Genomic DNA, 14019 nt, shown 5'->3' on the forward strand with positions numbered 1-14019 from the left:
AAAATGTTTCATCCCCTGGGGTCAGGGCATGAGCATGAACTGTCCCACAACATGCTCATGGGTGGCATGCTCACTCTCCAGATGGATAGCACCGGAAACTTTAAGGGGGGGACCTCAATGGAGGAAGTCCTTAGCAGTGTGACTATGAAGGTCTGACCAGGTCCCTAGGCCCAGCTCACTCCCTTCTCCTGTTACAAGGTAAGCAGCCTCCTGCTCAGCCCCCCTACAGCGTGCTGCTCTGCCTCACCCTGGGCCAGGGATCAACAGAGACAAAGGCTCTTCACTAAAACCTCTGAGGCCTGAGTCAGAACAAACCTTTCCCTTAATTTGTTCCCTCAGAGAGTTTTCTCATGGGCAGATACGACAAACACTCACAAGAGCCCAATCCTTCCATTCCATCTCCTCAGTGACAGCATCGGTTTAACTGTTCAGTCAGTACATTCTCAAGAAGAGAAGTCCATGATGGGTGCCATCAGTGGCAAAGGGCTGGTCCCATAGAAGTTATTTCTGTCTCCTCTCCCAACTGCTATGTCAGAGTGTAGGAGTCACCTGCAATCTTACGCCAAAGACTTAATGAAGAATACTTTATTTGTTCGTCATTTACATTAGGTAGTAAAGATTAATTTTACATTCCACGTTCCTCTTCCGGGCTCCCTCTTTGACTTAGAAGAAAAATCTATTTCCAACTCATTCCTGAAGTTCTGCTTACTCCTTTTACTGATTTTTCTTATACTTGTGTAGCTCCCAACATTTTTAAAACAACGTGACAGGTCAAACTCAAGTTGTTTTTCCACTCACTTCCAATCCATTTAATGTTCAGAAAAGGTTTGGTTACTATTATTAAAAAACCAGAATTTGGTCCTTCCTAAGGACATCTACACATTAATGCGTCATTCAGCCCACTCAGAGAAACACAGATATCCACAGCTGCTCAAGGTGCAGAGAATGCCAGTCTGCAGAATGCTCAGCCCTCACTGAAGCATGTCTCATGGCCCCTCCTCCCAAGGCTCAGAGATCATGGTGGAAGGGGGTAGGAAGAGTGGAAGAGTCGGAGGTGACGGGTGACCACCAGGAACAATGTTTTCAGGACACAGCAGGGCAGGTGCACACATGAACTGGCACTTGTTGTGACAGCATGCACAAGGCTTGTGCAAGATCAAGCCAATTAAAATCCCAGCACGGAGAGGGAAGGCAGGCACCCAGTCACACCCCAGGCTAAGGAGCTGTTGGCAACTGATACCTTCTGGGAGAAACAGAGTCAGTTTTCTTTACATGTAGCTCCTGCTATGATCATGCTTCCATGGAAGGCCACACATATGGACAGCATAAACTGGACTTGGCAAGTTGTTTTGCTGTTTTTTTATTTAAATTTTTTTCATTTTACATACCAACCACAGTTCCCCCTCCCATCCCTCTTCCTGTTCCCTCCCCTAGCCTCCCACCCACTCATCCACCTCCCATCCACTCCTCCAAAAGGGTAAGGCCTCCCATGGGGAGTCAACAAATTGGCGAGTTTTTTAAAAAAGAGATGGATCAAAGTTGTATTGGCAGGAGAAAGGGAGCGGATCTTGGAGGAGCTGGAGTATGGGTGAATATGACCAAAACAGTTTATATAAAATTCTCTAAAACTGATTTCAAAACGAGGGAAAAATTAGAATTTACAAATGAGCTAGTCTAAGGCTCCACAGGCAGGAAACAATGGAGGGAGTTATAATGTAATATCCAGGGCTGTGGAGTGCACTTTGTCAGTCACGAGCTGGGTAGACTGCTTTGGCCAGAGTAAGGCCAGTCTCGTGGTCTAACTGTTAAAAGAAGGGCACCAGTTACAAGGCTCAGCCTAGCTAGGAGCACACCATGTCCCCCATTCTTCTCTGGTTTCAAACCGGTTGGCACTGCCCCACAGTTTCCAAACCAGAAGAGTTGGCAAGCTTGCTCTTCCTTATTGTAGTACCATTTTAGGACCATAATCCTGGCACTCGCCTTCCTCAGGAGCCGTGGAACAAGGACCTGCAAGCAAAGAAATGGGGAGAGAGCTGAGCTCCAATGTGATGGGTCCGGTGTCTCAGGCACTGAAACCCCACCTCACCAGCAACTGACTACGTGACGGTGGCAAGGTAATGATCCTGTCTGAGCCTCAACTTCCTCAATCACAGTGGCAATATTTTTAAGCCTAATATCACAAGTGTGGTGTAATAAGCCATATGTTACAATATATGCAATGTGCATAGAGATGTAATTATCATTGTGCATGGAATAAAGATACATTATACACGACATATACATGAGTGAATGAATAAATGAAGTTTTATGAGACTGAGATGCTTGTTTCTTTTCCTTTTGCAAAACATCTCAGTCCTTTGCTCAATCCCAAACTTGACCAGCCTTCCTGATAACCTACACAAATCCAGCTTATCTATCATTTGGAGCATCCTGGGTTTTGCTCAACAACTTAAAAACGGAACAACTGAAAAAGGAACATGGCATGCCTCGAAGATTTTAACAATGGCAGCAGCAGATAACAGCCAGATGAGGGTTGGGACCTCCTGGATTTTCAGTCAGGGGCTGGTTTCCCAGCTGTGTAACACCCCATCCCTCCACATGTCTTTGGAGATACTTTACATCATAGAGCAGTGTGTTTTTCCTGGGCCAACCCTGAAGCACAGAATGCTGGCTGGCATCTCTTCATTCGTCCGCTCTGGGACTTCAGAGGACTACAGATAAAGACATCATACAGCGGCGAGGAGGAGGAGGAGGCACAACGCACAGGAACTGCAGACCAACTGCTCATTAGCACAATCAACACCTGCTGGTTTTCTAGGCGACTCACAACACCCAGGGGGATGGGAACACACTTGGTCCTTGAGGACCTGCTCTTAGGAGTATGCTGCGCCTGGGGCGGACACATTTGGGTTTGTCATAGTATCATCCCCTTCTGGGGGGATGTCAGGAAAAGGAAGAATAAACCTCCAAAGCCTTGTGGGAATCAACAGAGAAACACTGCAAAGGTAAACAGCCAGTTGTTCTGTCTTGACTTGACCAAGAGACTGGGAGCTCAGCAACCAGCTGTCCCTGCCTCTGCCAAGGCCAATCTACTTGGAACCCACAAACCTAGGACTTGTCACATCAGTGCAAGCCCTTTCAAGGGTCCCTCATCTTTGGAAGCCCCACTTTGCCTGGTCTGGGAGACTAGCAGAGGCTGTTTTTCCTAGGTGATGTGTGGTATCATCCAGCAGAACTTTCCATAATGACACAAACATCAGAATCAAATGGGAAATCTAGCTGACCAGCACACTCCCGCCCATGTGGCTGCTGAGCCTTTGAAGTGTGTCTGGGTCAACCAAGAAACTCAAACTTCAATTTTATTGATTTTCAAAATATCTCGACTTAAACAGCCAATGTGGCCGGTGGTTACCATATTGGTCAGAACTACAGGCAAGTCCTCAGAGCTTTCAGCTAATCAGCCCTAAGCTACTGCTTGAAGCCTAACACCGGTGTTCCTCGCAGTCTTGAGCCTTCTGTGTTAGTACGATACAACATGGGAGAATAATAAGCTTTTACTCAAGCAATTATTGGAACCCCTAATTTTGTATTAGCCATTGTTTTCCCATGAATGTTAACTTTTGCCTTCTTGGCAGACACAGCAGCTGTCTAGGACTTTACTCAAGTCCATGGACTCTAGTGATAAAGAGAAAGGGGCATGGGGGCGGGGGAGTGCTTGGGAGTGTAAGAGCAGCTACAATGAAATTACAATTTCACTGAATTCTAGGCTTGTTCTAGTGCCCAGTATAGATGTTTTACAATATAACCCTACTCAGAGGGAAGAAAGGAAAAAAAAAAACAAAACTCTGCATGCTTGGGTGATAACACCAAAACTGGAAATATGTCAAGATCATCTTGGCTTGTGGGAAAAGAGATAACACTTGTCTAAATTCTTCACAAGCAAGTGCAATAGCAGGTTGCAGGTGTTATGGCAGAGCCCAGCTACAGTATGGGGCACAGAGGAGGCGATGAAAATTTCATAATGGCACAGAGAGGACCCTGAGGAGGGGTAAACCAGAAGTAATTCATGAGCAGATATGGTAGATAGAGATAGGCAGGTGAGAATGAGGGGGACCATAGAAGCTGGGAACAAATAGCAAGACCAAGGGCCAAGTGTGACTCATGTAAACATAATATACAGGAACATGAGCCTGAGCACGTGGGTCAACTCTAAGGGCCGATGTTCCTTACCCAGGCCCCTGTTATAAGAAATGACGTGATCAGATCCACACTTTTGACAGGTGTTCAGAATGGAGTTGTGCAGATGAAAGGATAAGAAAAAAGGAAGCAGAGAGCAGATGAGGGATGGATAATAGGAAGATGGGGGTGTGACTTTCCAGGCCTGGCCCCAAAATGGTTGTCTACTCCAATGCAAACTGGCTGTCCCCAAAGCCAATGGAAGGGGGAGGTTTGAAAAGGAAAGTGACAGTCAACAGTGGCCAAGTCCCCAAGGAACTCAAGGCACTGAGGTCTGAAAAAAAGCACTTTGGTCTTCCTCCGCAGTTCAGAACAAGCCAGGGGCCAGCCAGTGCCTTTCTCCCATGGGAGAGCATGGGGTGGGTGGGGCAAGGTAAAAGAAATTGCAGGTTTGGCTCATTTACCTTTATTTCTTTTGAAAAATTAAAAGAGAGCTGCTGTGGGATGGTCTGTATGTCAAGTGTGTTGCTGATTGGTCAATAAATAAATCACTGTTTGGCCCGTGGCCAGGGAGGAAGTATAGGAGGGACAAGGAGGAGAATAAGGCTGGGAAGTGGAAGGCTGAGTCAGAGAGACACTGCCAGCCGCCATGATGAGAAACAGCATGTGAAGATGCCGGTAAGCCACGAGCCTCATGGCAAGGTATAGATTTATAGAAATGGATTAATTTAAGCTGTAAGAACAGTTAGCAAGAAGCCTGCCACGGCCATACAGTTTGTAACCAATATAAGTCTCTGTGTTTACTTGGTCGGGTCTGAGCGGCTGTGGGGCTGGCAGGTCAGAGAGATTTGTCCTGACTGTGGGCCAGGCAGGAAAACTCTAGCTACAAGCAACTGTGGGAGGAGAAACAGGAGGAAGGAGTTTGAGGTTGCCATGAAGGCTAAGGATGGCCTTGGAGAGCAGGAGAGAGCGCCAGGTGGAGCCATGCAGCAGGCGGTCGAGGAGTACTGGGAGTGCCCGTTTTATAGATGGCACTGGATTAGACAGCCAGGCAGCAATCCTCCATCTCCTTGATCTTGGTAAAGGATGCCTCAGAGCAGTGGCTGTCACTGTTGATTGCCCTGGAGACTCACCTGTAAGGACCCCCTCCTCCAAAAGACTGATTGAACTGATCTGGGGAGAATTTTCCAAGATTCCCAGGTGGTAAGTGGTGGTTGAATGCTCAGTCCTAAATAAGATATTTACACCACCTCTTCTAAGGCTCGGAGAACATCCCAGAGGGGTGGAGAGGGTGTAAGATCAGAAGACAGAGAAGAGGGCTTCGAATGCCATCTTCTGGATCCAACACGGCCCTTGCAATCATGAATGGTGGTACCCAAACTGAGTCTTCCCAAGATTAACCCTGTCAATAGTCGGTCATTGATGAGGAAGGGGCTCCTGAGGGCCTGCCCCTCCTTGCTGAGCTTTTGGCAGCTGAAGGAGTCATCGTATTCCGTTGCATACCCACTGCTGAGCCCACCAGGTTCAAATGGATAGCTCCAAACCCATAATTCACACAGGTGGCCATGTTCATGGGTCACAGACTGTGAAAAGGGGATTTGTAGGGTGGGGAGGAGGGTTGACGGGGAGGGGGGGGGGGATAACAGAGGGTGGGGAGGAGGGTTGACGGGGGGGGGGGGGATAACAGAGGGTGGGGAGGAGGGTTGACGGGGGGGAGGGGAATAACAGAGGGTGGGGAGGAGGGTTGACGGGGGGGGGGGGGGGGGGAGGGGAATAACAGAGGGTGGGGAGGAGGGTTGACGGGGGGGGGGAGGGAATAACAGAGGGTGGGGAGGAGGGTTGACGGGGGGGGGGGGGGGGGGAATAACAGAGGGTGGGGGTTGAGAATAAGCAGACATTATGTACATGTATAAAATTGTCCCAGAACAAGTTTGATTAGTAAGAAAGGATTCCAAAGTGTATCCAGGACTACAAATCATCACCTCAGTAAGGTTGGCTGAGGATATTCTGTACTGAAAACATAATCTATGTGCAAGTTCTTCCGGTGTTCATTTCAACCGAAGGAGGGGAAGTCACTGTTGGGAGCTGCTATTCCTGTGTTTCCTAGTTCTGTTACTTCTCTTGGATGCGTGTTGCTTTGGAATCTAAAAGGTTCTAACTACCTACGCACGGCATCCACATTTCAACAGCTAACGGTGTTAGCTTAGCGGTGGGCTTAGTAGGTCTTGAACACAAAATACAAGCTTTATCCTCAAAACAACCCTAAGAGAACAACACTCATCTAATTCCCACTTTATAGATCAGAACAGTGAGCCACAGAAACTACTACATCGCTCCCGTGGCCACCTAGCCAGTAGCCCTAAGAGGATGAGCCATGTAGGGACATTCAGCAACTCTCCCTTTATCTAAATAGGACTAACCACTCATTAGAAACCTTTTCCACTTTCTCAGATGACTTTTGTCAGTGTTGAGGTCGGGGTCTGGAGATGTGGTTAAGAACACTGGCTATTCTTCTAGGGGACCTGTGTTCAATTTCCGCAGCCCACATAGTGGGCCACAATTATCTGTAACCCTAATGCTAAAGATCTAATGCCTCTTCTGGTCTTCAAGGGCACTGTACCCATGTAGTACACAGGCATACATGCAGGCAAGACACCCATACACAGAAAATAAAAATAAATAACTTTAGAAAACATTACAGTAAAGTCCCCCCATGTCCCTCAATAACATGTTTATTGTTCAGCTAAGTCTGACAACCACAGATAAGACATAATATTTCTCCTTGTTGTGATCTAAAACCAACCTACAGTTATTTTAAAATGCTCCTTAAATGTGATGAGACTATACCACAGTGGACATTCATAGACCAAGAAGTCTGTCTACCAAGGAGTTCAGTTCAAGGTTAAAAGAAGTTCACCACATCTGCAAGAGCTGTCCGTTTGGTTGGTGGGTTGTTTGTACTAGACCTGTAATCCTCAACCTGTGGGTCGCAATCCCTTTGGGGGTTGAACCATCCTTTCCCAGGGGTCGCATATCAGATATCCTGCATATCATATATTTAAATTGTGATTCATAACAGTGTCAAAATTACAGTTATGAAGTAGCAACGAAAATTATTTTATGGTTTGGGGTTATCACAATGTGAGGAGCTATACTACAGGGTTTCAGCAGGAGGAAGGTTGAAAACCACTGTAACAGACCCTTGATTCTTTGTGGTCTGGGCTCACTTCCTGGAGAGACGGTGGCACACCATACCCTGAAATGTATTCTACAGAAGTGAAAGCTCTTTTTATGTCTTCACTTCTACAGCTGTGTGAGTAACCTTGTGAGTAAAGGTGTATTTAAAAAGCACACATTAACACAATACACAAAAAGTTGTTTTAAAGATAAAGATTTTAAAAAGTGAATCCAGGCCGGGCAGTGGTGGCGCACGCCTTTAATCCCAGCACTCGGGAGGCAGAGCCAGGCGGATCTCTGTGAGTTCGAGGCCAGCCTGGGCTACCAAGTGAGTCCCAGGAAAGGCGCAAAGCTACACAGAGAAACCCTGTCTCAAAAAACCAAAAAAAAAAAAAAAAAAAAAAAGTGAATCCAACTTAGAGAGCAAGGAAGCCATGGTTTGGCGTCTCACCGTAGGCAGTGCCCAAACGTCTTTCTTTTGCTGGTGTTTCTTGACCATTTTCTTCAGTGTCAGACTTGTGCATTTCATAATTTCCCACTGCTTCCTGCTGGGCTATAGATGTCATCTTGATTTCTCTCTTTTCTTCTAGAAAACTGTCTGGTGACTTGAGAACTTCTGAGTCATAACCAAAGGCAGATGTGCCAAGCTGGCGCTTGGACAACCTGTAGGAAAGCAATTCTTGTCACACTGCGTGACTTGGGCTGGGGATGTAGTTCAGAGGTGGAACACTTGCCTACATGGACAAGGCCCTAGGTTCAACCTCCAGCATCACAGAAGACTCCCACAAGACCCTGTCACATGACCAAAGTGAGAGGTTCCGTCCTTGGTGGATATTGCTGCTGTGGCTTTGAGCTGAGGTTTCACACTACCCTCTGGTTGGACCAGGGGCAGCAATGGGCTCTTGACAGCATCAACTTTGACTCTGAAACTTGAGGGTGGAGGATGGGTGCTACAGTGGGGTGGGGTTTTTCACTTTGGGCTTTTATGCAGCCATGTACTCTTTGATTTTTTTTAATATTGGTCTTATATTACTTTTATTATCTTTATTTTATGTATAGACTATTTGCCTTCTGTGTACTTATGTGTACCATGTACATACCTGGTGCCCATGGAAGACAAAAGAGGGTATTGGACCCCCTGGAACTGGAGTTACAGATGGTCGAAAGCTGCATGTGGATGTTGAGAACAAGCATAGCAAATACTCTTAACTTGAGCCATCTCTCCTGCTCAAGGTCCATTCTTCTAATATTAAAAAAACATTAGAAGCCAGGCGGTGGTGGCACACGCCTTTAATCCCAGTACTCAGAAGGCAGAGCCAGGTGGATCTCTGTGAGTTCGAGGCTAGCCTGGTCTACAGATCGAGATCCAGGACAGGCACCAAAACTACACAGAGAAACCCTGTCTTGGAAAACCAAAAAAAAAAAAATTTAGAAAAGAGAGCCAGGCATGGTACCATACCTGTAATCCCAGAACTCAGGGAGCGAGAGAATCACATTGTCAAAGCCACCTGAGCTACAATTACAAAGGAAACACTAAACATCATCAGAGTTGTCAAACGCAAGAGTTTCCCGAAAGGTTTGGGTCAAGTTGAGGACTGGAACTGCCTGTAGGAAGACAGCACCTCCCTGGGTCCACCTCACCACAAGCTCACCTCTTGGTAGGAGCATCTAACTGCAGCAGGGTATCCCCACGGTTTGGGCCTCCACACTCCTCAGTGAGCTCTGGGGGTGGATACTGGTTCATTCCACCTGAATGTGAAACATTTTTTAATCAAATCAAACATAAAACTATATAAAATGTAAAAATAATCTAAGTGAAAAGAATACGTGTCCGTGGAGAACTCGGCACCCATGGGACATCCAATCACTGCCACAACTCTGCACCCTGTAAGGCACAGGGACCTTCAAGGAAGAGGAGGAACAAAGATTGTAAAAGCCAGAGGTCGGGGATCACCAGGGCAGAATAGAGACATCTGGACATGATCGTACTGCTGCCCTCATAAACCCACAGCAGGCATGACTGCTTGTCCCCAGTCTGTCCCCAGTCTGTCCCCAGTCTGTCCCCAGCCTGCAGACGATAGCCAGTCAACATTTTAGCATGGGTGGAAAGAAGTTCACAAGCCCCCACCCCTGTCTGAGGAGATACTGATAGCTGATGGCTTCTAGGAGAGGCAAAATCAGTTTTCTTAAAGGGTATGACCCCTGCCAGCCATGTTCCAGTAGACGGCCTCACAGCTATGAATATAGGCAGCACAAACCAGATCAGTGAGTTACTAAAAGTATAAAGAGGATGTGATGTTGAGAAGGGGTACGGAGGTCAGGGTGGATCTGGGAGGAGTTAGTGGGAGAAGGGGGTGTGACTATGATCAAAATACATTGTACGAAATTCTCAAAGAGTATATTATATTTAAAGCCAGGTGGTGGTAGTGTACCCCTTTAATCCCAGCACTTGGGAGACAGAGGTAGGTGGATCAGTAAGTTCAAGAAACCAACCTGGTCTACAGAGTTTCCAGGACAACCAGGGCTATACAGAGAAACCTTGTCTCAGAAAATATAAATATATGTACATATATTTAAAAATAATAAAAAATAGAACATAAAAATAAAACAAAATACTACTAAAATCACCACCAAAATACTGCATCAAATTGAAAAGTCATAAAATCAAAACAAAATCTAAAATGAAACAAGATAAAATAAATGGAAAAATAAAGGCCAAAGTGAACAATAAGAACAAAAAAGTCCATGTCTAAAATCAAAGGACCATAAAAGGGATTCGAACAAAGCATAAAACAAATATAAAAAAAAACACAAATAAAACAATAAAAAATCAAATCAAAAGCAAGCAAAACAAAAGCATAAAGTGCATTCCGTTAGATAAATAATATCCCAACATAAAAGAATATAACGAAATATGAGGTGCAATCTAATAAAACCTCAAAAAGAAAGCGAAATTATGTTAAACAGATGAGAAAAGCGATTGCTTTCAGCCTGCTTCTGTCTCAAAGAATCACTGAGCTATAAGCCATCTCCACTACTGCCTGCAAAGACCAGGAGTCTAAGGCTCAGGGAAAGCCCTTGGCTTTTCCAACTGTCACACAGTTCACAAGTAACAAAGCTAGGACTAGGATTAACTCATCCATGCTTCGATCTGACAAATGGCAGGCCACAAATACCATGTCGGTACTTTAAGATGTCCATCAGAATCCCTTCATCTCCTGAGTGATGAAGGAGCAGATGTCCCTCAAGACCCCCAGTGGGATGTCACATCCACTGAGAAACTCGAATCTCCCGGGATAGAGGCTAAGGAGCATCACCCATAGCTCACAGCACACCCTGAGTATGTTTGGTTTTTATTAATTACTCACTGCAAGACAAACACCTGGAATTGGCCAGGATAATACTCCCCATACCCCACGCTAAGTCTCCACTATTATGTCAGGGTACACTTCGGTCCTGGCTGCTCACGAATTAGGTTCATTTCAGTGTGATGGGAGGTGAGGCTGCTGGGGCAGGGATGTAGGGGAGAATTCCAGCCTAGATGCACTGACACAGTCTCCATCCTTGAGTCTTCACTGTTGGCTTTATCTCCCCAACCTGAAGAGGGAGACCTCAGGCTCTTGACTGGTCACCCTTACTTTCTGGAATGTCTCTAAGGACTTCTGACCTCACTCTGCCAATTCAACCTATACTTCAAAATAATAATACAAAACACTGCCTGCTTTCTCTAATATACAGAACTTATATTTAAAATTGTGTGTGTGTGTGTGTGTGTGTGTGTGTGTGTGTGTGTGTGTGTGTGTGTGGTATGTACGCATGTACAGATCATGTAACTAGAAAGAGGATTGTAAGAGGGGATGGAAGAGAGGGTAATGGAATATGTGTGGCGTGGAAACAGAAGGGCTAGCTGGGGAGGGGGGGAGCCAGCCAGAGGGAGCAGAGATTCCCTAAGAGGGGGCAATAGGAAAGGGGGTGATGGAGAACAAAGTGTAGTGGCACATATATATGGAAATGCCATAATTAAACCCTTTGCTCTGAATGCTAACTTAATAAGAAAATAGAAGAAAAATAAAGTTCTGCACCCTTGTTACTTAAAATGTGGTCCATGGAAGCTGAGATGGTGTCATGTCTGTAATCACAGTACTTGAGAGGGTGAGGCAGGGGGATTGCAGCCAGTTCAAGGCCATCTTGGACTGAATAACAAGACTCTGTGTCCAAAAACAAACAAAACCTGTGGTCCATGGGCCAACAGCATCATTCTCAAGCTGATGAGAAACCCAGAATCTCAGACCCCAGCCTAGACCTACAGAACTAGATCCACACCTGACCAAGATCCCTGTGGTGAGAGGCGGGGGGCTGGGGCTGGAGAGATGGCTCAATGGTTAAGAGGACCCAGGTTCAATTCCTAACATCCACATGGGAGCTCACAACTATAACTCCAGTTCTAGGACTTCTGACACCCTCACACAGGCATACATCCAGGCAAAGCACCAATGCACATAAAATAAAAATAATTAAATTACTTTCTTAAAGAATGATCCCCAGGGGATGGGTGTGTGAGTTAAAGTCTGAGAAGCATGGCCATCTACCACTGGGAAGTAGCAGTAGTGGTGAGAGCAAACACACCCGTGTATTTGCACAGCAGAGATACTTCTGAGTTCCTCCATGGGCACCCGGCTTCCTGATCAGGGAAGAGACAGATCAAAATTCTCATTTTGGTAACTGAGAAAACTGAGAAGCTACATGGAAGCCTGGGGCCTCGAAGCCACCAGGAGAGGAGAGAGGGGCAAGGTACTTGCAGGCTTGCTGGGGACTCTGTCTTGGAAAACAGCCGTATACAGGTGACAGCTGCGGGGGGGGGGGGGGGGGGGGGGGGGGGGGGGGGGGGGGGGGAGGTAGTCGGTTGTCTTCAGTGGCGTACCCCACGGTAGGTTGTCCATGTTCCTAAACAGTCCTGAACCAATTGCCAATTTCCACTCGGTGGAAAAGAGGAGTATGAGGAGGGGACAGAAAGGAGGAGGAGGAGGAGGAGGAGGAGGAGGAGGAGGAGGAGGAGGAGGAGGAGGAGGGGGAGGAGGAGGAGGAAGAGGAGGGGGGAGGAGGAAATGACAAAGTTAGGAGGAGGATGTGGAGGAAGGTTCAGGAAGAGTTGAAGCGGGAGGAGCGATGTGATCTAAATACATTATTTTCCCATATGAAATTACCAACTGATATGAAATATAAAAACTTTCAACTACCAAATAAAATAACATTGAAAAAATAAAAATAAGCTGTTTAAAAAAACATCCAAACATATCTAAGTTCCTGTGGCCAACACTACCTAGGGTAATCCAGTCCCTACCCACCCCACCCACCTACACCCCACCCCCACCCATACCCACCCCTGTCGCCACTCACTTTTTAGAAGGCTCAGGAAGGCCTGTGTGAATCTGCTGGCATAGGCTACCTCCTCCTCTGAGACGCCCTCCAGGCGTAACAAGTGCTGTTCCAAGGGTGCACTGGCCACTCCAGCCAGTTCGGCAAGCTCCTGGGCTCCCACTCCTGGGCCCACAGCCAGCACGAACAGTGTGATGCCCTTGCACTTGGCCTCCTGGGACAGGGTCCTTAGCTTCTCTCTGTCCCAGCTGCTTGTCTCACTGGCCACGATGGCAAAGAGGACCTGTGACCTCCGTGGCAGCACGGCTGCCAGAAGCACTTTCTCCAGCGTCCACTCCAGGGCGTGGCCCAGGGAGGGGGCTCCCTGCAGCAGGCGACCCGAAGCCTCCTGAATCTGCCTTTGCATCTGTGTCCGGTGGCCGTAGGAGGTCAGGTGGAAGTACTCAAGCACAGGGCTTTGACCCATGCCAGGCCAAAAGCCTGGAGTCGTGTGTGTCACCAGGGCTGCACGGGCCCCATGCCAGGATGTGCCAGGCTGTGCAGCCACCTCCAGGTCCTTAAGCACCGAATCCACTAGGTGCAAAGCCCCAAGGTATACATCAGTGCTGACTCCCTGGGAGCTGTCCACCAGGAACACCAAGTCCATGTCCAACTCCTGGGGCCTGGGAGCATCTGGCCCGCATTCCTGGGCTGGTCGGCACTTGTCTAGCAAGGAAATACAAGAAAGGCCAGAATTAAACCAGGCATCCTTCCTTTCCTTGCAGAACACACTTCCAGCCTCATGGAGGACACCTGTCCTGAGAGCTGCCCCAGAGGAACTGTGATGACACAGTGATCTGACAGTCAGTTTCAATACAGGTGCCCATTTCCCAGAAGACAACACTGAAGCTGACTGAGCACTGAATGTTCTCCAGTGCTGCCAGGGGTGTCAAGACTATTGACACTGCAAAAGCGTATTGGGGTCTACAAGTGTGTCAGGCCACATCCATAGCTACCCTGGGATGCATGGCGCCCACCGGGCCCAGGGTGGACATGTGTGTTAGGCCTTCTGGCTTCCTAATCTCTGGTTTATTAGTGTCTGTTCCTCTCCATAAAAAAGAACTAGCGACGAACTGCTTAAGCAAGTACATGAACATCATGCTGATGTCTGAGAAACCACACACACACAACAAACACATACACGCACACACACACATCGATTGCTAGAACTAACTGAACTTAGTAACCAGGTAAGACTGACATTTTATGTTTATTTTCCTATATAAAAGCAAATGTTGGTGGTTTTAAAAT

General features: G+C 47.0%; 1 protein-coding gene across 1 annotated transcript in view; it reads right to left on the reverse strand.

The window, feature by feature from the left end:
* Positions 1 to 1460: 1460 nt before the first annotated feature.
* The window catches only part of LOC128098234 (collagen alpha-4(VI) chain-like), a 112468-nt gene continuing 99909 nt past the window's right edge, over positions 1461 to 14019 (reverse strand). The window contains exons 34-37 of the mRNA XM_052719067.1: positions 12751 to 13434; positions 9006 to 9102; positions 7805 to 8016; positions 1461 to 2007 (exon numbers count right to left, since the gene is read on the reverse strand). Coding sequence (XP_052575027.1) covers positions 1940 to 2007; positions 7805 to 8016; positions 9006 to 9102; positions 12751 to 13434 — 1061 coding nt within the window. The 3' untranslated portion in view covers positions 1461 to 1939. The remainder of the gene's footprint in view (positions 2008 to 7804; positions 8017 to 9005; positions 9103 to 12750; positions 13435 to 14019) is intronic.

Source organism: Peromyscus californicus, unplaced genomic scaffold (genome assembly GCF_007827085.1).
Source record: "Peromyscus californicus insignis strain IS unplaced genomic scaffold, ASM782708v3 Scaffold_11__1_contigs__length_118956290, whole genome shotgun sequence".
Classification (NCBI taxonomy): domain Eukaryota; kingdom Metazoa; phylum Chordata; class Mammalia; order Rodentia; family Cricetidae; genus Peromyscus; species Peromyscus californicus.